The 22,060-nt window shown below is 42.9% G+C and overlaps 4 protein-coding genes across 9 annotated transcripts in view; 1 reads left to right on the top strand and 3 right to left on the bottom strand.

Annotated features, from left to right (window-relative positions):
• The window catches only part of pnt (ETS transcription factor pointed), a 171,669-nt gene that overhangs the window by 67,875 nt on the left and 81,734 nt on the right, over window positions 1-22,060 (bottom strand). The window lies entirely within an intron of this gene.
• On the bottom strand, window positions 64-8,386 carry FASN3 (Fatty acid synthase 3). The gene is made up of 10 exons (XM_030383940.2): window positions 8,050-8,386; window positions 7,205-7,722; window positions 5,320-7,137; window positions 4,838-5,261; window positions 3,494-4,774; window positions 2,815-3,427; window positions 2,483-2,757; window positions 2,063-2,412; window positions 909-2,004; window positions 64-850 (listed from the first exon to the last, which is right to left on the bottom strand). The coding sequence occupies exons 1-10, from the start codon at window positions 8,197-8,199 to the stop codon at window positions 176-178; spliced, it is 7,200 nt and encodes a 2,399-aa protein (XP_030239800.1). The 5' UTR covers window positions 8,200-8,386; the 3' UTR covers window positions 64-175.
• Window positions 11,841-13,858, top strand: LOC115562428 (phenoloxidase-activating factor 2). Its single transcript, XM_030383947.2, has 2 exons — window positions 11,841-12,036; window positions 12,529-13,858. Exon 2 carries the CDS (start codon window positions 12,530-12,532, stop codon window positions 13,793-13,795), a length of 1,266 nt encoding a protein of 421 aa, XP_030239807.1. The 5' UTR covers window positions 11,841-12,036; window position 12,529; the 3' UTR covers window positions 13,796-13,858.
• Window positions 19,973-22,060, bottom strand: part of LOC108649190 (uncharacterized) — a 31,687-nt gene continuing 29,599 nt past the window's right edge. For all 6 annotated transcript variants that reach the window (XM_089265248.1, XM_030383945.2, XM_030383942.2 and 3 more), the window contains one exon: window positions 19,973-22,016. In XM_089265248.1, the coding sequence (XP_089121374.1) occupies window positions 21,706-22,016 (311 nt within the window). In that variant the 3' untranslated portion in view covers window positions 19,973-21,705. The remainder of the gene's footprint in view (window positions 22,017-22,060) is intronic.

Raw genomic sequence — 22,060 nt, 5'->3', positions numbered from 1 at the left:
AAGCAATTAGGCTAAATTAGTAAATCTGTCTGGAGTTCGTTTTCAAGTGTGAAACGCCATAAATTTGTGAAGAAAACATGTTTTATTAGTGTTACAGTAATAAGATGTGATGTGCAAGCTTGACAACGTTTAAGTGAAAAATAACTAGAAGATAATAAAAGATAATATGGAATGCTTAGGCCACGGTCACTGGCTTCACATCTCGGATATACTCCTCGAAGTTCTTGTCGTCCAATAGTCCGGGATCGAAGCCGTTAATAATCTGTGGCAGCACTGGATTGTCCAACATGGTCGTGTGGTTGCCCTCGATCACCTTGAGCGTGACCTTGCCCGATGTCAGCTTGGACACAGAATAGTCCTCCTCGATGTCCTGCAGCGAGACCTCAGCGGGCCGAACTAGTGTAATCGGGGACTTCAAGTCCTTAATGCTGTCCACGTCGAATTGGGCGGCCATTTTAACCCTATGGAACATGGCCTCGACTATGACTCGGCAGTATTCTTTGCTGTAAATCTTCTGCTTCTCCGCAAACTCCATCAGCAAGTCCATTTTCTCCTTGAGAGTATCGAGCTTATGGAACATAACGGCTGCGGATTCATTGGTTTCTTCAGGGAATATTTGACTGACGATCTTTGAGAAGAGCAAATCGTATAGATCGTTATCGGTGTAGTCTGCACCCAAGTGGAGGTTCGTTAGTCTTGTCAGGAAGTGTGGGGCGCCATCAATGAGCAGGATGTGTCCACGGAAGCCCGAGTTCTCTAGCAAAGCGGCCAGCTGTAGTGCCACAAAGGAGCCATAGGAGTAGCCAATGAGGTAGAATGGATCAGTCGGCTTCAGAAGCTCTTTCACGTGCTGCAAAGGAAAGATTAGGGTCACATTTGATCACGTTGATATTTTCGCAATGACTTACCTCCAGCGCCAGGTTAGCTATCTCACTGACAGTCTCCGCTTGAGCGAATTGATGGAGCTGCAGCACATTGGCCCTGCTATTCAGGCCGGCGCCAATGTTATACCAGGCCTGGCCTGCAGTGCCCTCCAAGCCGGGAATTATGATATTGGGTGGAACACTTTGCTTCGAGGGCGCAGCACGGGTCTTCAGAGCATACATGATTTGGTCACAGTGCGCCTCGTCGCCCAGATTGCGCAGCATCAGGTCCATGCCGACGGGCTGGCCGTCAGATGCGAAAATCATCTTCACAGCATCCGTGTTATCCTTCTCCCTGGCCTCCATAAACTCCTGCAGTTTTTGGAAGGTGAGCGAACGGAGATCCTGTGGCGTTAATATGAGCTCGAAGTCACGCTCGAGAGTTTGCTTGATTTCAACAGCCATCAGCGAGTCCATGCCCATCTCCGAGAGGGTTGTGCCAAGGGAGACGGACTTCAGGTCACGTATGCCCATAATGTTCATTACCGTATCGATAATACTTTCGTTTCCGGAACGACCCGAACGCTTCTCGGCCACCACCATGCTGGCGACAATCGGTGACTTTGCATTGAACAATGTGTCCAGCTCCTGCAGGCACGACGAGATTCTCTGCTGCAGCGTGCCGCCAATTTCCATATCGATTTTGTCCTCAGCCATGTCTGCGACCAGTCCAACCTCGCCCACAGCCCCCCATTGGATGGCCTTCGCCGGCAGTCCATCTCTGTGACGGCTTTCGATGATGCGCTCCATGATCGAATTGGCCATACCATAATTAGTTTGGCCGGCGTTGCCTCGACCACAAGACACGCTCGAGAATACCACGAAATGCTCCAGGTCCGGACACAGAATGCGGGACAGCAGATCCAAGTGCTTGGTGGCAATCGCCTTGGGCGCGAGGCTCTGCATGAATTGCTCCACGGTCTGATTGGCAAAGATGCCGTCTCGCAGTGCCACAGCCAGATTGAAAATGCCTCCAACTGGGCCCAGTTTGCCAGCCTCCAGCAGCAGATTGCGACAGCCCTCGATTGTGGATATGTCCGCCGTGTTAACTACAGTTTCGCAGCCGTAAGTCTTCCACAGTCTGTTTCGAAATACAATTACATTACTTAGATGTTTGGCATTCAATTGCATTTACGTACGCAATGCGATAGGATTGATAGTCCTTGCTGATGCCGCGGCTGGAGCTAAGCACCAGCTTGCGGGCGCCACGGAGGGCCATCCAATCGGCCAGTTCCATGCCGAATCCACCCAAACCTCCGGGTATAACATAGCTCATGTGCGGCTTAAAGTACACTTGGCTGAGGACACGCACCGGCAACGTTTCGGCCGCTTCTGGGTTGTCACGTACTTTAATTATGACTTTGCCAATATGCTTGCCGCCAATCAGATGCCTGAAGGCCTGCTCAAGCTCGTGCGCCGGAAAGACGGTCACGGGCAAGGGCTGCACAATGCCGGCGGCAATATCCATATCAATTAGTTTCTTCAAGTGCTGCAGATAACAATTGAATTAGTTGGATTAAATACATGGACGCATATATATATATGGGGGCAATGATTACCCAAATATCCTCATCGGGAGCCACCAACAGGTTGTCAGCCAGCACAGCGTGGAATGTGAGCTCCTTGAGGAAGCAGCTCATGCCCAGCTTAGTGTCATTGGCCATATCGAACTTTCCAATCTCCAAGAAGTGTCCGGACATACCAAGACAGCGCACAGATGCCAGCAGCTTATCCTCCGACAAGGAGTTCAACACAAAATCAACGCCCTTACCATCGGTCTCACGCTGCACCATCAGCTCGAAAGACGTATCACGCGAGTTTCCAATTTGGGATTCTAAATAAATATTAGATAACATATATCATCCAAAAATTTGATGCACTCTGTGTATACCTTTCAGTTGTGGGAACGTATCCAATAGGAACTTTTTCTTCTGGGGCGTGCTGCAAGTGGTGAACACATTCAAGTTGTAGGCCAGCGCCACTCGAATGGCCGCCAAGCCGATGCCGCCAGTGCCAGCGTGAATGAGTATGCTCTTGCCCTTGCGAATATCGGTGGCCATGAAGAAGGCGTAATAGACCGTAATGTAGACAACGGGAACCGTAGCGGCATCCTCCAGGCTCCAGTGATCGGGAATGTCCCAGATTAGCTTGGAGGGTTTCTCCACATACGACGCAACACCGCCTTTCACTACCATGCTCATAATCCGACGACCGGTTTTCTTATCGATGCCGGAGTACTCAAAGCCAAGTACACAACTTTGATCGATGCGACTCGTGCCGTACAGCTCAATAGCCAGGCGACCCGTGGCCAGCATTACGTCTCGGAAATTCAGCGATGAGTACGCTATTTTGATTCTGCAGTCCTGTGGATCGAGGGGACCTTCGAACCAGCGCAATGACGACAAATCGCCGCGCTGCATCACATTGCCATAAATGTGATCCAATCTAGGTTTGACCTCATCATTCACAGGCAGATGCAGATGGCGCAGACTGCCCCAAGCACCCTATACCAATAATCATATATATATATTCTAATAATACTTGTTCAATATATCCAAAATGCTACTTACTTGACGATAGATGTTGAATGCAAGGCCCAGCGCAAACTGACTCGCATAGAATGGATTGTTTAGGTCGAATTCTGGGGCACTAGGATCATCAATGAAGAAACAGGTGACCAAATTGCCATCGGGCTCTTTTCGCAAACAGTTGACCAAGCCGATCAGACCATTCAGCTCCTCTTTGAATGCATACATAACGACAGGACTCTTCATGCTTATAGCGGCCTGCACCTGACCTATCCAATCAAAGCTCGAGTCTTTATCCGAAACCTTAACGACAGTCGGTTCCATATGCAACTTCTTAGAGACCTTCTGAAGCAGCAGGAGAACTTCCTCGTTGCCGTCAATGGGAATAACGGTAACCAGATGGAATTGTTCAGGTAGTTTTAAGCTGCTGATGTTCGTTGTGGGTCGCTCCCGGATTAAAAGGTAACCGTTGTCCACGAGCACCTTCTGTGCATTCGTAATCACATCTTCGTTGAGTTCTCCGCAAATGCCACCGCCCACCACGAAGTGATAATTGGTTAGGCTAGCCAATTTTCCGTTTTCTACATGTATGCCGGGTATTTCCTCAATCTTTCTATTCGACAAGTACATATACTCTCCAGTGACGACGGGCAGATCCTCGATAGCATCGGTGAACTTATCTAGCACCGTATCCCTACCATCAGTATCGACTTCGACGAGTTTCATCTTTAGCATGGGCACGTTCTCCAGAGCAAGTTGCACGCAAATGCGGGCTGCATTCGACAGACTCATTTGGGGAGCTGGCAAATAGGGCACGAATTCGTATTTCTCCAATACGGGAATGCCTGGTGGTCTGCGCCTCTGCACTGGGCTGGCGTGAAGTCCAATCAGCTCGATACCTCCAGCTACGACGCGATCATACTTATGATCCACATACACATCAAATACACGATTCTCGGGATCCATTTTGGTCATCAAATCGAAATGATGGACGCCATTGATACGCAGCTTACGGATTTTCGTTGGCAGCAGAAGGGAGCGTGAGTCAGTGCCCAATATATGGATTTGCAGCATTGCATCCATGAATGTCACCCAGTTGTAATTCCATTCGACTTGACCATACTGTCCATCGGAACGGGCGCTCCTTACCGCTCGGAAAGCTCCATTGTAATGGTATCCACGCAGCTTAAGTTCTTTGTAAAAGTCTTTTTTGGATACCATCGGGAACTTGGATTCTTTTTCAAAGTGATAGATATCTGGTATGGGGGGATTTTCAATCTCTCTGATTTTACCGGTAACCACTAAAGCGCCACCTTCAGTTATCTGAGAGTATATCAATATATATGTATACCTGATTTTTAATTAGAAGACTTAGATTTCACTTACCTCAAAGTGGCCTGTGCCATAGTGAATCATAACATTTAGCTCTACCTCTCCATTGAGTGACATATTGGTGGCCCTGAGGAACTGAACTTCCTCGAATTCGACTGGCACATCCATATAGCTGGGACCATGGTACATAAGCGAGAATGTCTCCCAAACGTACTGCAAATAGCATGTTGCCGGTACAAGAATTTTGCCGTCTATAACATGTCCGCTCATGAATTCCTCGTTGTCGCTGGCAAGATTAATGGCAAACATGCGCTCGCCACTCGACTTGGTCTTCATATTTTCATATTTGGTTACAAACCAATCTTCGCTGTGATCCCAGCGGATCAGGGAGCTGATGCTCGGCGTGCCCCGTGACACGGGGAATTCGATTTTCGGATACAAGTTGGCAACTGGTACCATAAGTCCGTTCTGATACAGTCTGAAATTAATAGAAATGTTAGATAAATCTAATCATAAATGGAGAGTAAAATACTTACTTGCCAAGGGCAGTCAGGAAGAAGAGAGCATTGTTCTTGTTTCCTCGATTTGTCAGCGCAATGTGAATACCGTTTGGCATAGATCGCTTGAGAATGGCACCCAGTAAGCCGTGAGGAGCTATTTCAATGGTCAAGGCATTATTGGGCAGCTGCGAGAAAGTCTCTTCGAAGAGCACACTGTTCAACAGATTGTTTGTGTGGTATTCGGCTGAGCATTCTTGATTTTGGGGCTGCTCCCAGTCACTCTTCGGCACACTGGTGCTCAGCCACTTTTCGGTTCTGGCCTTCGGATGTGGAATGGTTTCCTTCATGTATTTGAGCAGTGGCGGACCCATGGCCCTTATATACCTTGAGTGGTATGCTATGTTCGAGCAGGGCACTTCCTTGGCAAAGATGTCCTTCGATTTCAGTTCGTTCACGAATCGAGTAACATCATCGATTGGTCCAGAGATTGTGCAGGAGTCGGAGCTATTGTGGCAGGCCACTTCAATGGCTTCGGGCAGCATGTTCTTGATCGTCTTGTAGCCGATGCCCACAGCGGCCATGGCACCTCTGATTTTGTCAGTGTCCACGCTGACTCGTCCACGATAATAGGCAGCGAGAATCATTTGCTCCGCTGTCAAACCTCCATCTGCATAGGCACAGCCCAGTTCTCCAACAGAGTGACCGATGATGTAGTCCGGCTCCAAGTTCAGGGAACGCAAAACATCAGTGAGGCCAATTTGCACGGCAGCGATGCCGACAAAGGAGTGCAGGATATTTTTATAAACGGCTGGATCATTCGATGTGAGTATATCAATGAGATCAAGTCCTTTCGACAGTAAAGTCTTGTGGCAGATCTCAATGGACTGTCGGAAGCGTGGGATTATCATCAGCGACGAGCCCATCTCGTTCCACTGAGAGCCCATGCCGCTGAAAACCCACACAATGGGTCGCTTGAGGCCAGTGTAATGCTGCACATCCTTGACCAGAGCCTTGCTGGGTTCCAAGCCGTTATTCGCAAATATGCCGTAGCCTCGGAACACCATGCCAGACACATCCTCCTCCTGTATGTTTTGCAAAAGTGCAATAAATTCGGCATCTAAGGGTTTCTTTTCGATGGCATTGAAAATCACATTGACAGCTTCTTCCGTTCGGCCGGCCCATGTCAAAAGTCGTGGCAGATCATCGTTCGGTATGCCGAAGTTAACTTTTGGCTTTGGATAGGCCTTCAAGATGGCATGGGCGTTAGCACCTCCAAAACCGAATGAATTGATTCCAATGTATGGCTTGGGCAGCGGAGTAGGGTCCTTGACGACGATTAAACGTCCTTCCGCAAGTGCCGTAATTGAGGGCTTCACTTCGGTAAAGTTGATATTGGGAGCAATCAAACCGGTTTCGAAAGCGAAACAAGCCTTAACGAGGGAACAGATGCCAGAGGCAGGCTCCGAGTGTCCAACATTAGATTTGACGGAACCAACTAGAAGAGGTTCGTTCCGTTGACTACATAGCACACTATCGATTGCCTTACACTCCTCTGGATCACCCACCACAGTTCCAGTACTGTGCGCTTCCAGGTAGCCCAAGTCATTTGGTGTGAGGTCGATTTCCTTATAGAACTCCTCCAACAACTTTTGTTGAACTTTGCCCGACGGATAGGTAATGCCCTCTGGCTTGTATCCATCACAGTTGGTCTTCGAGTAAATGACACTTGCGTAGACGCGCTTCGCATCTCGCTTCCGCTGAAGAAACATGCAGTTAATTGTTTCAGAACGGGTATATCCACTTGCGTCCTTGTCGAAAGGGCGACAGAAACCGTCCGGAGATAGAACACCAAGTCTGTGAAGAACATGTATAAAAAAGTTAGTCTCGTTTTCGGCATATTTGAAAGTTAATTGATGCCTACCGAGCAAACTGAATAGTTACAAAGGGATGCAGCAACAGATTCGAGCCACCAATAATTGCGGCATCAATTTCACCATTGCGAAGGGCACTGAATGCGTTATCCAGAGCGTACATTGAACTGGAGCACGCCGTGTCCAGCAAAAAGGATGGACCCTCCAATCCCAAGCAGTACGAAATACGGTTTGCCATCATGGCGCGACTGCAGCCGGTGATACCGAAACCACCCGATGAGACCTTCTCGTAGAACCAGGTCTTCTCCGACTCGGATATACAAGAGCCTACATAGACGCCCGTCTTAGTGCCGCGCAGAGCTTTCGGATTGATGCCCGCATCAATGACCGCCTCGTAGGCCGTCTCAATCAAGATGCGAGTTTGCGGATCCATGGTATGCGCCTGCTTGAAGTGCACTCCAAAGAACGTCGCATCGAATTTTTCGAGATCACTAATTTTACCAGAACGCTTCGGAATCTCTGGATTGAAGTGACGCCAACGCCGCTCGTCGTCATCGACCATATCAATCTGAGAACATCAAAAAATTAAAGGTTATTCCCATACTCCATGTGATGATTTTAATTTATGATTGAGAAATTGGTTTTTAAATTTGGTGGATTTCTTTATAAATTTCTTTTTTACTAAAGGTTTTTTAAAGATTTTATTTTTGCTGGACTTTTAGAAGTTTCTGGAACTCGCTTTTTTGTAATAATTATATTAAATTTCACATTTGAGTAGTCTAAGTTTTGTAAAAAACTCGTGTACGTTGAATAACTTTTTTGTGAGCTTCATTGAAGAGTATTGAAATTTCTTCCGCACTTGCTCTTATTAATATAACACGTGTTATTTACCAACCTTGTTATAAAGATTGTATTCGTATTCCGATATGTTTTTCGAGTTGGGAAACTTGCCGGCCATGCCAGAGATAACAATATCGTCGCCATCCGTTTCAGGATAAGCCCGAGAGAATTTTTTGTTCTTTTTCAACGACATTTCGGACGCCATTGCACTGAGTTTTTAAGCACTTGATTTGAGTAAAAGGGATAAAATGTTCAATTTATTTCGATTGTCCTTTAGGGGAATCCTTTACGAATTGTTTTCACTGTAACACTATTATAAATCACAATACGTTGATGGCTTGCGTAATCCAGCGAGAGTGCGTGTCCGAATTGCCAGACAAATAGCAATTGAAGCCAGAACTTACCACTGGCGGTTTATATACCTTTGCTAGGGCATATTACAAATTCCAAGAAGGAATGGAATAAAAAATGGCGAATACTTTGACCACAAACACTCGTCAGTAATTAAAGTCAACGAATTCCATAAATAAACAATTCATTTAACCATGCATTGATATTTCAACTGCTGCTAGACTTAAGGTTCGCACATTAAGGGAAATAAATTATATACTATATTGTACATTCTTCAAAAAACTTTCCCTTATCAATATATTATATGTACATATGTAACATCAGCTTTGGTATGTAATATATATATATATAGAATTTGTATATAAAAATTAGTCTAACACCTCTTTGAGTTATATATTATATCTGCATAAGTTAAACACTTCCTGGCTTTCTCTCTTTCTGTAGCTGTTCCACTCTCTCTGTCTTTGAATTTGTATTGCCATCAAGACAACTGCAAAAACTCTATTACGTAAGTCATTTATAGCTTTCGTAATAGGGCCTATGCTATTTCCTTTCAGTTTCTTTATTTACATAGACTGCTGAGGCAATATTGCTTAAATAGTTTTTTAAGTCACTTTTTATTGGAGTTGGGAAACTTTGCAGCAAATGCGAAATATGCTTTGGCTAACCATTTCAAAACGATTTTCGCATATTTGCGAAAAGTGTGAGGAAGCTTTGTAGAGAAGAGTCTATGAAGGAATAAGTTTGTTCTATCAGCTTTGATTATACAGAGCCGACTTTCTATATTACACAAATTTTGAATAATCAAAGATTATTTTCTGTAAAAGGTTAAAGTTTTACGAATACGATTTAGCTAATGATTGGAACAACGAAATTTGCTGTAAATAAAATCAATAATCTTCTTTAACACAACAAATCAACAATATTTGATGGAATGTTAATTCAACAGACTTGATTTCATGTTTTCCGACATATCTATATATAAGAATATTTTCATTAATGCGACAGATATAGAATATTGTTTTATGGTGTGATTCAATTAATACCAACCAGGTATACATACGAGCAGATATATTATATATATATACTATATATATATATATATATATATATATATACTATATATATATATATATATATATATATATATATATATATATATATATATATATATATATATATATATATATATATATATATATATATATATATATATATAGTATATATAAATATATATATAGTTGGTTAGACTTAAATTTGTGTAATGCTTTTAAAGTTAATGAACTTGAACAAACCGCTTCCACCGGCAAAATGCAAATCAATTAATCGTTCGTTGAACTTATCAAATTGAATACGTTTGCATATGTAATTGTAGCCTATCTATAACAATGTATGCTCATAAGGTACAATTTGCAAACACAAGCTGCATATGAAAACCTTATACTAGAATATTACAAATACAATTCATACATTGTTGTTGTCCGCACATGTGTGCAGCCGGCAGAAAAAGGCGTGTCTGAACCCCAATCTAATTCTATATGACCTCATGATATTCACAGTCGTCACAGTAGATTCTTCAGCACATTGAAGTCGGATTTTATTGAATGTTTCTTTCCTTGAAGTGAAAACCTTCATTCTCATATTCATGTTTATTATTTCTATTTATATCTTTGGATTTCAGGATTTGCATTCTATCATAAGCAATTAACATATGAAAACATGTAATCCCGACACTTTCGCAATAAACCCAGATGACAATCAAAGCGTCGCAGACAATCTTTTATTCAGGGCTTATAAAACCAGCGATTTCTGCTTCCAACTTTTCACTGCGCATAATTGCGAAACTTTGTTGCTCTTATCCTTGTTGTTTCTTCAAGACCTTGAATGTAATTTGCATAGGCGTATTTTAATTATTCTTCTCCAACGTCTTTCCCGATGCAACAAATGCGGCTCAAAGTTTGCTTTATTTGCATATGCTCATCTCCTATCTCAAATATAGACACATGCACGCGAGCAATTATACTTAGCTTAACAAAAAGTTAATGTATACATTTATGTGTATTCATATCTGTATTTTTCCGTGTAAAACGAAAAAATATATATATACATATATCTATATAATCCTGCAATCATTGTTGCTAATAATTTGCCGAAGTAGCTTGATTGCGGCCAGGAAATGCCCCAAGGGCTTTTCACAATCAATGCCAATCAAACGCTTTAGATTTTTCATACCTTTTCTACACATGCATGGGCTGTATGTAAGCTCACACATACATACACAGATGTGCCCACGGGCAACACATTCTGGCCGTCGGTGTCAATTCAAATATTTTGCAAAAGACCATTGTTAGGTATGCAAATAGCAAGGTTCAGCTTAAGCATAGTCCGCTTTGGCTATAGTGAACCCTATCAAATAGAGGTGAGCTATATTTTTATATATATTTACTCAGGAGCTTATGCTAATCGAAACTAATATTGATAAACAGCTAAGTATCTATTAGTTGGGTTGTAAGGGACAGCTTTATCTAGAGCATAATATTTTCAGTTTGTATATTATTTATGGTATTTTTTCTCTTATTATTTAAAATATATTATTAATATAAAATATATCATTTATTATTATAATGAAAGCACTTCGAAAAACATTTTTTTTTTGCTTGATAAACACATCACATAGCAATTATGATTGTCTAAAAATAAAATAATACTTTCAATTGTAACACAAACCAACATGATTTGGTAAACATGAATTCTACTTGACTTTTCCTAATTTGAAAAGTTTCCAACAAACCTTAAGCTGCACAAAGAATAGAAAAAAAGAAACAATGGTAAAATATGTGTACATATGTACATATTTTGTTTTTCCGTTCCTAAAAGACACAAACAAAAATAAAAAAAAACTTTTGTAAGCTTCTTTTAAAATATTCCATACCATTCTATTGCACCTGTCCTGCTCTATACTTCTACCCCATCCATAATTGACTGTTATTCATCAAATTTATTCGTAAATTTTATTTTACAATTTAATAATATTGGAATTTAGTTGATTTTCTGTTATTAAATTGTTTTCATAACTGTTTACATTCCATCAGCTGTTTTAAGAACAATAATAAATATGAAGTGCATTCATATGTAGTGGCCGACATATGCACAATTGAAGATTCCACAACTACTGCCTTGCATCTGTGTGGGTGTGTGTGTGTTCGTGTGTGTGTGTGTGTGCGTGCATGCATGCGTGTGTCATATGAACCCCTTAAACCGGTTTCTTTAATGGGCCGATCACAAGCTGATGTGTGAGTGAGTGAGCGCAGTGAAGAGAGCTCGCTGCTAGCCTATTGTAAGTTGCAGATTATCTCTTATCAGAGTCAAGCGTTGAGCGACACTGACAGAGAGGGAGAGAGAGCAATGGAGAGGGATAGAGAGGCAGAGCTAAGACGCTTAAAAGCTTTTACCTTAAAGCTCATCGCTGTGCATTTCTTCGCATGTATCTGGCTGGCTCGAAGCTTTTGGAGGTAGTCTTGAATTAAATTCGTTCGCGTTCAGAGCTCTTGGAACTGGTTGGAATACGGGCTTAAAAGTTTTTCTGGCTTCCCCCACACGAGAGAGATTAAAAAGAAATAACGCATTAATCAGCCGTTGAGGTTGGCCATTTCGACCAAAATTCAAGGTTACCGAAACTACATAACTGAAGGTTAGTAAGAGTATCTAGAGTTATTTAAACTTGAAAATTTCCGCTGTTAGGAATTGCCCGTAAATGACTGTGATATAACTTGACGTCATTAATTAGTTGGAATTCCCCTCTCAGATTTAGTCGCAAGTTTAGTCATTGTCTTTTTTTTTTCTGTCAAGTATGTGTGTTTGTATAGAGAATGGAACGTGTAAAGAATGAAAGTTTGTAATCAAAACAAAAATGTTTTGTTTTCTATTTGTTTCAAATGCGATTATAAACGAGTCAAACATGCTCTACAGGTTTCAATTACAAATATTTAGCATCATCATCTAATCTGCGTGTAAATATGTATTTTAATTTTACTCTTGCTCTGTCGTGTATTGAAATTTGATAAGAATCCCTGCATTGTGAAATATTTATTTGGACCTTATCAGGTCTTCTTCTGAAGCATGTTTTGAAATGTTGACCTTCTCAAGCCAAAACTAGATTAACAAGTTTTCTAATTTCAAACAGGATGGGCCTACGCCAGAATCTCGCTTGGGCTATTCTAGCTATTATCAGCTGCTGCTCTTCTGTCTTCGCTGCTCCCCAGCAGGCCTCAAATGTGGAGAGAAACATTCAGGATATATTCAATACGAACCCGAGTCTACCACCGGCTCGCGGCGGTTTTGCTGAGGTGGTTACACCAGTTCCTATTGGCGCCTCAAATCCGCTGATTGACTTCACATCGATCAGTGGCAAGACGTCCAATTGCAATTGCGTGCCCTACTACATGTGCGATCCATCGACGAACAGCATCACCGAGGACGGTGCATTCGATGGGTTTGGTGTCATTGACATTCGCTTCGGCGATGATGATCCTGTTTGTCCCTCCTCCGTGGACGTTTGCTGTGCCGGCAATCGCACACGCGATCAGGTTCTCAATCCAACGCCCCTGGAGAAGCGGCCAAATCAGCCACGCGGCTGTGGCATTCGCAATGTCGGCGGATTGGATTTCACACTGACCGGTGCAACACAGAATGAGGCCGGATTCGGCGAGTTCCCCTGGACTGTTGCCCTGCTGCATGCCAACAATTTTACCTACTTCTGCGGTGGCTCACTCATCCACCCGCAGGTGGTGCTGACTGCAGTGCACTGCCTAGCCCCGCACGCCCCAGGCTCATTCCTGGTCCGCGCTGGTGAATGGGACGCACAGACAACCAGGGAGCGTCTGCCGTACCAGGAACAAACGGCCAGGCAAATCATTTTCCATCCACAATACAACATTCGGAATGTTGCGAATGACTTTGCGCTGGTTATACTCTCGCAGCCCTTCACACTGGCCGATCACATCAATGTGGTTTGCCTGCCCCCCCAGGGCGCTAGCAGTACGGCTGGCACCACCTGCTTCTCCACCGGCTGGGGCAAGGATATGTTTGGTGCCGCTGGAAAGTACAGCGTCATAATGAAGCGCGTCCCGCTGCCCGTTGTCGACTTCAACAGCTGCCAATCCCGGCTGCGTAGCACGCGACTCGGTCCCAGATTCGCCTTGGATCGCTCGTTCATGTGTGCCGGCGGCCAGCGTGGTGTCGACACCTGTCAAGGCGATGGCGGAGCGCCGCTCGCATGCCCAATCGGATTATCGTCGGACAATCGCTATCAACAAAACGGCATTGTTGCCTGGGGCATTGGATGCAATGATGAGGTGCCCGCTGCCTACGCGAATGTCGCATTAGCTCGTGATTGGATTGATCAGCAAATGCTGGGCAATGGCTTTGATACATCTTCATATACAGCCTAACTGCCTAAAGATCTGATATCTCATTCGAATTAAAGATATAATATACATATATGTACGTATATAGACTTGTGGGTGAAACAAATGGAGGTTAATGAAAAGGAACTGTTTGAGCGAATTTTCCTGTTGACCTGAATAGATTGTAAAATGACTCAGCCAACAACAACAGCAACTACAACAACTACAACAACCACTAGTGAAAGCAAAGAAACCCGAAGCGAATTCTAGTTTCTAAAGCTGAACCTCAAAGTATTTGGTTTGAGCTGGAAACTGAAGCAAACGGCAAGGTTCTTGGGTCTTTTGTTGAATGCAACCACAAACTTTGGCAGACAAAGCATTTGGCTTTAATTAAAAACTCCGGGGACAGCAAATTAAGTTAAAGATGCAAAGAAATGCGTCCTTAGAGCGAAATGGTGTCAAAATTCTTCTCACTTCAAACAAGTCCACAAAGTGTTGCAATTATATTTGTCATGCATGCACAGCATCTGCGGGTAGCCAGCACATACGCACACTCACGCACATATGCACATAGTCTCTTACACACACTTACACACACGTTTGTATCTAAAGCAAAAAGCAGCATAGAGCCGGAGATGGTTGAAATGGTGACACTGGCAACGCCTGCACCTGCGTTTGAATTGCTGCATCCATCCAGCTGCCTGCTGCAGTTGGCGCTGCTGCGGCAGCTGGTGGCACGAAGCCAACGCCAAGCCAAGCCAAGCTAGACCAGACCAGACCAGACCAGGCTACGACTAGTCTCATTTCAGTTGTGGACGCCCGCCCGCGCCCGCCCGACCACGCTGCTCGTTAAGCGTGGCACTGTGCGAAGTATAAGGTGACTGAGTCGCTGTAACTGTAACATAACATGTGCTTAACCCAAAAGCAGACGCACCCTATCACCCTAAACACGCCAGCTGGCCGACTGCCACCCCCCCTGCAGCCCCACCAACGACATGTTACAGCCTAATTGCAGTTTTTCAAATGTTGCAGTTGCTTCCGAAAAAATTAGGGTCATGGAATTTTAAAGGCGCCTTTGCCATCGGAGTAGCAAGGGCTTAAAGGGGCATGAGCGCGCATCGGCCGTGGTTGGCCTGTGTAGCGGATGCGAACTGCCAGCCAGCCAACATATTTTATGCTATGGGAATGTCCGCTCCAGGGAAGTGCTTGAGCGTTAGTTTAAATGAAATACCCATTATCACAGCAGAGCATGCAACGCGCAGCGCCCAGCGAGCAGCATTAAAATGCAAACGTTCAAATTCACATCTTAAGAAAATGAAATCCGCTGCGAGCGTAATTGCTAGCAATTCGAAACGTATCTATCGTATCGTTTAATAACGCCATTTCACTCAATCGAAGTTTGCAGACAAGTGTCAGAGGGTATTGGCTTTAATGCGCGACGTCTTTTGATAGTTGTGCGGGCTTAAGCAGTAAACTGTTTAGCTTTGACGGCTGGCAACGCACTCGAGTGCGGAATAGAAATGATTGGCATAACGAAGCTCAAGCAGCTGCGTCTGTAATAAGTTAAAGAGCATTTACCAACAGACACGCCAGCCTGTGCCCACACACACACACACACACACACACAGATAACAGCATTACCTCGCCAATTCTCTGGTGAGGCTGCTGCCGGGGCATGACTCAGGCGATGGCGAAAGTTTCAGCATAAGGCCATCACGAGCTGCATAAATTCCATAAGGACACCGTCAAGCGTTTCACGCGTCCACCTCATTCACCTCATCCACCACGTCCCTTTGGCCCCTCCGGCCCTTCCGGCCACCCCCTTGGCCGTGCGGCCCTTCGCGGCCTATGCGCCGATGCCGGTGCTTAGGCGTCGTAAAATAGTTGAAATATTTGAGAAACTTTTTCTGACTTAATGAGGGCTTAAATAGCTTGCATATATGCAATTGTTGGCGCTCAGTTTTTGAAAGCCGCCGCTAATGCCTATTAATATAAATTGCTCTCCTTCTCTCTCTCTCTTTATCTATCTCTCTCAATGTGAACGAGTTAAGGAATGAAATCAAAATTTTGCGGTTTCCCCCAGAAAGTTGGGGAAAGCTTAAAGCCAGCAAATGTCGCTGAGCCTTAACGAAGCCACTTCATGCATGCATGTATATGTGTATATGTATGCATTTGTATGTGTATGCATGTAAACATAACTTTTTTGTACCACTTTATGATTCATAGGAACAATAGTTTCTTTTCTTTTGGCTTGGGAGCACAACCTTTAACGGGTTGATGTTCGCTTAGAGCTCAGACTTACAAATGAAATAAATGAAACTTTTCAGGCGAACTAACGCAAATTGGTAGCAAAAACTGATTGGCGAACAGGAGCTGTACGGAAAATACGGACAAGCTGCCGTGTACAAATACGTGAAAAGAAAAGATGAAATTCTCGTTGCTGGAAAATGTTCCATTAATTTTTACATACAATGACCTGAATCAGCGTTTTTGGTGGCTCGCCTCTTGGTCCTGGCGATGGCGCTGACTCTGGCACTGGCACTAGCACTGGCAACGTCGTGGGCGTGAACAGGAATAGCAGCGGTAGTGACTTCGCCAATTACCGTGGACTGAGGCGGGATGCAGACGTGAGAGTGCGGGCAGCGCCGGGCTCCCAATGAATTGGGACTCAGGTGGGAGTTTGCGCATTCGGATTCGCTATTGCAGCACAGCATGCAATGTGCTGGTGCTGAAGCTGAAAAGCGTCGTTGGGAACGTGCAGAGAATCTAAAACAATTTGTAAAAAAAAAAGAAAAAAAAATGAGAAAGAAGCGTACATATATAAGGGAGCTGTGGGCAGCAACAGGAACGTGCAGGATGCCTCAAATTAAATAAATTATAACACACCGATGATGATATACCCTTGGCGGTGCTTAACACATAAAACAGTTCATATCAAATGCGATTTTATTGACCTACCAAATGAATTATTCATTCGTATCAATGGGAGACTTCTCGTCCTGCCACCTGATTGCGAAATTGGCCAAGTCGTGATCTTTGGGATACAAGCATAATGAGCTAGTTGAGATGCATTTTGCTGCCCTATACATGAATAAGCCGACCTGTCAGTCGCTTACAATTTTGCTAGCCTTTCATTTGCAGCAGTAGAGGCAGCAGAGGCAGCAACAGCAGCAGACTAAAACAAGGCGAAACCAACTAAATTACGTATATACTGTATATACATATATACATGTATATGTATATATACATATTTTGTGGGTATTTTTGGTGGCGTTTGACCAAGCAGCATAGGTCAAGGGTCGGACAGCATGATGAAGCCTTCATTTCCACACATTACGGTATCTAAACTAATTTAATTATATAACTCTTTGTGCATAAATTATAAAACTGGTGCTCAAAGCCGTTGTTGCCATCTGAGAATCAATAAAAAAGTTAGTTTATAAAATAATTATAAAACTCTGTATGTTCCCAACAGCTGTTAACAATGAAACAATTATAAAATTATATATGTATATTTTGTAAACATGCCATGAACTGAACTTTACATCTTAAAAATAAGTAATATACTTTAGAAATGGAATAGTAATTAAATGGAGTTTCACTGACTGTTTTGATATTAATTATGAAATTCAATGTATTTTGTGAACGTGCCATTAAATATATTTTACAAGTTGTGAATGGTTGTGATTCGATTCAACACACATTAATATGGTCCTTAAATACTAGTGCTCTTCTGACGCTGTTACTGCCATAGATTCGCTTCCACGTTCATTGAATTGGTTTGCCATAATTAGTAATGCCTGCGAGCACATTCACATTTCACCCGAGCAATGAACCAATTTGAAGAGCAAACATTTTTAGGAATACACATGAATACATACATGTATGTGCGGCCCAAGCTGGAAGCTGAACGCTTTAACACATTTTTGGTTTTTCATTTAACGATTTAACGCAACACGAAATATTTCGGGAAATCATTGTAGATGGCCAATGGGCGGTGCGCACCCACTGAGCCGCGCGGTTGTTTCGCAAATATACTTACTGGCATGCATATTTGCAGGAGCGTAGCTATGCGAATTCTCATTTGAAAATTTTTACAATAAATTTATTCATATACGCGCCGAGCTCACACAGAAAAACTATTTATTTTAATCGGCGAATCCTTCGACCTAGCCGTTAAAAAACTTGATAAACTTTCATTACCCAAATACAAGGTGGAGTTCGATGTTTTTGTTTGTAGAGTTGTTGCCTGTTTTTCGCCAAAGAAAATATAGCTGTAAAACACCATAAAGTTGATTTTTATTTGGCATTTAATATTTGGCGAACAAAGCCATATCCGCATAAAATCAATACGCTTTGAAAGCAATAATAAATTGAATTCTTTTTTTCCTTTTACCCCTACAGCAAGTCCTTGCTACGCCTCTGAATGTAGCTGCCATATAGCATACATACGTACATATATCTCTATCTGTGCACATATACATGTGTATAAAAATATGTGCAGATATATCAGTTGTTGTTGTTGTTGTTGTTTTTGTTGTTGGGAGTGCTGTTATTGCTGGCCATTCAAATCTTGTTTTATGGTTTTGTCAGCATTTAAACAGCGGATTCATTAAATTGTTGCATAAAACCCGTATACGCCCCGCTGTTCGCTGAATCAAACTCGGAGCATACAATATATTATTATCTATATACGAAATAGACACAACACATATACGTATATAAACATATGTATATATTTACGATGGGCTCCAATTTCAAAGAGAGAGAGAGAGAGAGGGGGCGAGAGTTCGGAATATATAAGAAATTCTAGCTACAAACATAGATTGCATGTAATCTAAGAGCCTCGTTTATAAGTACGTCTATGTTTTTCAATTTCGACTTATAATTATTGTTGTTTTTAGGCAATGGCGTTTCATTAGGTGTTTTATTGTCGACTCCACTCCATACGCAGCAGGAATTTATTGCTAAGTGCTTGTGGCTATTTAACGTTTTTAATTGAAAAACTTTTGTTTGCGTCGCTGGTCGACTGGTGCCAGCCTCTCGGGGAATATCCTTCTAGCGTCTGTTCGTGATTCACAGTTCGTGGAAAGATAGCTTGGTCACTGCTGGCAACGTTCGACCAAATTGCTTCGGCTGTCAGCGACAACTATTTGCAGCCACTTATCATAATTAGCCCTGTGCTAGTGCTGCAAATGGTGAAGTTTTCCCTCAATATACTTACAAGGATCGTCCACTTGTGCCACAGAGCCATTAACAACTTATTGCCAAATAGGTGGATGGGCGGGTTGGGTGGCTGTGCGGGCTGGGTGGGGGTTTTCGGTACGCCGTCATTACCCTTAACTTTGGCCGTGCCACTGCCAACAAAGAAAATGCTCGTGAATACATTTTCATAACGAGAGCAGTCAATCACTTGGCATACTTATTGTTTGGTCGAGCTGCTTCATCATTATAGACAGACATAATCAATTGCAGTCCATTAGACATCATTCGACTCGGCTCCAGACGAACCTTTTATTTCGTATTATTATTCGTCATGCAGCATATCGGCATCTACATATATTTTGTTGTTCTACTCCGAGTGTTTAACAGAGAATTGCTGCAGCAGATGAAATTATGAATTGTACGAGAATGAGCAATCCACAAAGGGTTGTTCACTTAATTAAAAAGCAAGACTTTGTTGTTGCTCCAACTATGGATAGCTGGCAAATATAGGATTTTATTGCTTTATCCGATGGTAGTATTTCAGCTGTAAAATGTTTGGCTGGCTCTTAGCTTCTACTATGTCAAGGGATCTAGTAAGCTCCTTTATATTTTTTAGTCGGAATCATTCTTCACGTGTATTCATTTCGAGCTGCACGTCTCTGCCTCGCTCTTTTATATATTTTTAGATGGCCATAGCTAAAATTCCACACTCTGCCCATACATCTCCAGCTCTATTTGCGCTTTACCTGGTATATAAAAAAAAATACATATTTTTTTCGGATTTGCCACGTCACTGTTGGAGTCGAGAGTAGCAATCACAGCAGCGTATGTTTCATATTTCAATTTTCTACCTTCGATTGCGGCGAAAAGCTCTTTGCACACACAGGCAGACGGACATACCCCAACACCAATATACCTACATTTGCCAATCACTTTTCTATGATTCGATTTGTGTGTTGGATTCGATAGACTCCTGCTGCATTCGACACATACTCACCGTATCAAGAACACAGATAATTTATTTAATAATAATACGTATATTCGTTTATTACCCTGTTTCACATCTTAACCCCAAAAAATTATAAACGATTCATAACAAAGTTGTTGACAATTGGTTTCAATTTGTTGTTTTACGAACTGAATAATCCCATTTGGTTTATTAAACAATATTTGATCTGGTCTGCCATCGAGCACATCTAGGATAGTGTTTTGCTCTTGCATCTATGCAGCTATAAACAATAAATTAAATTGGTTTTGGACTGAATGGGAAACATTTCCATCTCCAATGCAAAGAGACGCAGTTATTTGGCGCTCTTGGGTATGTGTGTGTGTGTAAGTGTTTGTGTACGTTTAACAATCTCTAAAGTTTCTCAACTATTTATTCTGGTATGTGTTACGATTCACTGTGAACGATTATATTTAACATTGATAGCACACATTCATTATGTGAACGGATATTTTGTTTTGCAGTAATTGATGTATTTATTGTGCACTTGCATTCAAGCACATAATTATCTAGAAAATCAGCTTTGGGTCCTTGAAACCTGACGCTTGATTGAATGTTTGCCAAATACATCTGTTGCGGCTCTCGTGGATCTCAAAGATTCCTTCTAGCCTGCTATTATAATGAATAAAAATTAACGGAATTATATCTCTTTTTCGGCGGATTAATAAATTAAATCATTTCTTAGTCACAGGTTTATAAATATATAAAGTAGTTGTTCTTCTTCTTTATACTCTATTGCGCTGACACTGCAGAGTTTAGCTACTCATATATTCGTATATTGAATTACTGTTTTGATGTTTTTCTACTTCGTAACTTTGATTACTTTCGACTTTAGATATACAAATTTTTAGTATTTGTTTTGTTTTTCTTTCTATAATATACCAGTTTTGGTTTTAAGGCAAATAAAATAAATCTCATGCTTAATGTAACCTCATGCGCTTAAGACTAGAAATTCATGAAAGATGAGTATCATATATTTATATATATATATTTATATTTATAAACTGTATTATTCTAAGTATACCAATGTATTTGAGAGACTTCAATATACGTTTTGTTCAATGGCATTAAAATTGATGCTAAATATGTTGAATTTTCTAGATGCATTAAAACGATTGGAAATGCTCGGTTGCACGAGTTCGTGTCGAGTATCCATGCCTATTCTAGCCCTTTGAAGGTAATTTGATTTGGTTATGATAACAGGGTAGCCTCTGAACGTCTTCATTTATGGTTAATCGCAGAAATATGCTTAAATTGTTATCTCAAATTTTACTAACTTGAATTGGAAAACAGGGCGACTATTGAGTCTTTATGCTATTTACAAGTAGAATAGATCTTCGTCCACTGGTCCTTGGCTCCGATCAGTTTCAGAGAGACAATTGAGAACGATTGCTGAACTGTTAAACTGATCCTAGAAACATTGGCTCCGTCCGGACGAGGACATTGGCATGCCGCTGTTACCGGTGGGCGTGGTCGCACGAGTGTCAGTGCCAGAATTCGGCGGTTTCATGTTGCCCAGCAGAATGGAGGCCGGCCCCGGCGAGGCCGTCACTGTGATTGCTGGTATATCCGTTTTGTTACCATTAGCATTGGTGGGCGTGCCCGCTCGGCTGCCACTGGACTCCGTCACCAAGGGCGAGCCCAAGCCCACAGTCGCCGACATTGGCAGCATGTTAAAGTTCAAGTGCGGCTGAGGACGCACCGCAATGGCGACGGGCAGTGAAGCCTTGCGGTTGAGCGAGTGTCATCCCAGGAAATACTGCCCGCCGCTCTCCGTGGACATGCCGCGCGCCAGACTGCGTGGCACCGTGCTATCGTAGTAGACGCCGCTGCCGCTGGTGGCGGGCATCGAGTGCGGCGGCAGCGCCATGCCGCCTCCTGTGCCCAGCATCGCCGGCGGCGGCGAGGGCGCACTCATCAGGCCCATGCTGGTTGGTATTAGAGTGCGACGCAGGGTGCCGCCGTGCGTGTGTTGGTGTCCGGGCACCATGATGGTGCCACTCAGATAAGCCGGCGAAACGCCGCCCAAGCTTGAGGGGCCCAGCATGTGAGGACCTGTGAGGAGACGTATACATAGATATATATATGTACATATATAG

This window comes from Drosophila navojoa, chromosome 2 (assembly GCF_054131105.1).
Source record: "Drosophila navojoa isolate 15081-1374.11 chromosome 2, UAZ_NAV_1.0, whole genome shotgun sequence".
Classification (NCBI taxonomy): domain Eukaryota; kingdom Metazoa; phylum Arthropoda; class Insecta; order Diptera; family Drosophilidae; genus Drosophila; species Drosophila navojoa.
This window is presented reverse-complemented; position numbering and strand designations above follow the sequence as displayed.

Bases quoted from the DNA above. Each gene is read 5' to 3' on its own strand.
- FASN3 (XM_030383940.2), bottom strand. From the start codon at position 8,199: ATGGCGTCCGAAATGTCGTTGAAAAAGAACAAAAAATTCTCTCGGGCT. The intron at 7,723-8,049 runs GTTGGTAAATAA...TGATGTTCTCAG, and splicing joins AATACAATCTTTATAACAAG to ATTGATATGGTCGATGACGA. The intron at 5,262-5,319 runs GTAAGTATTTTA...TATTAATTTCAG, and splicing joins TTCCTGACTGCCCTTGGCAA to ACTGTATCAGAACGGACTTA.
- LOC115562428 (XM_030383947.2), top strand. From the start codon at position 12,530: ATGGGCCTACGCCAGAATCTCGCTTGGGCTATTCTAGCTATTATCAGC.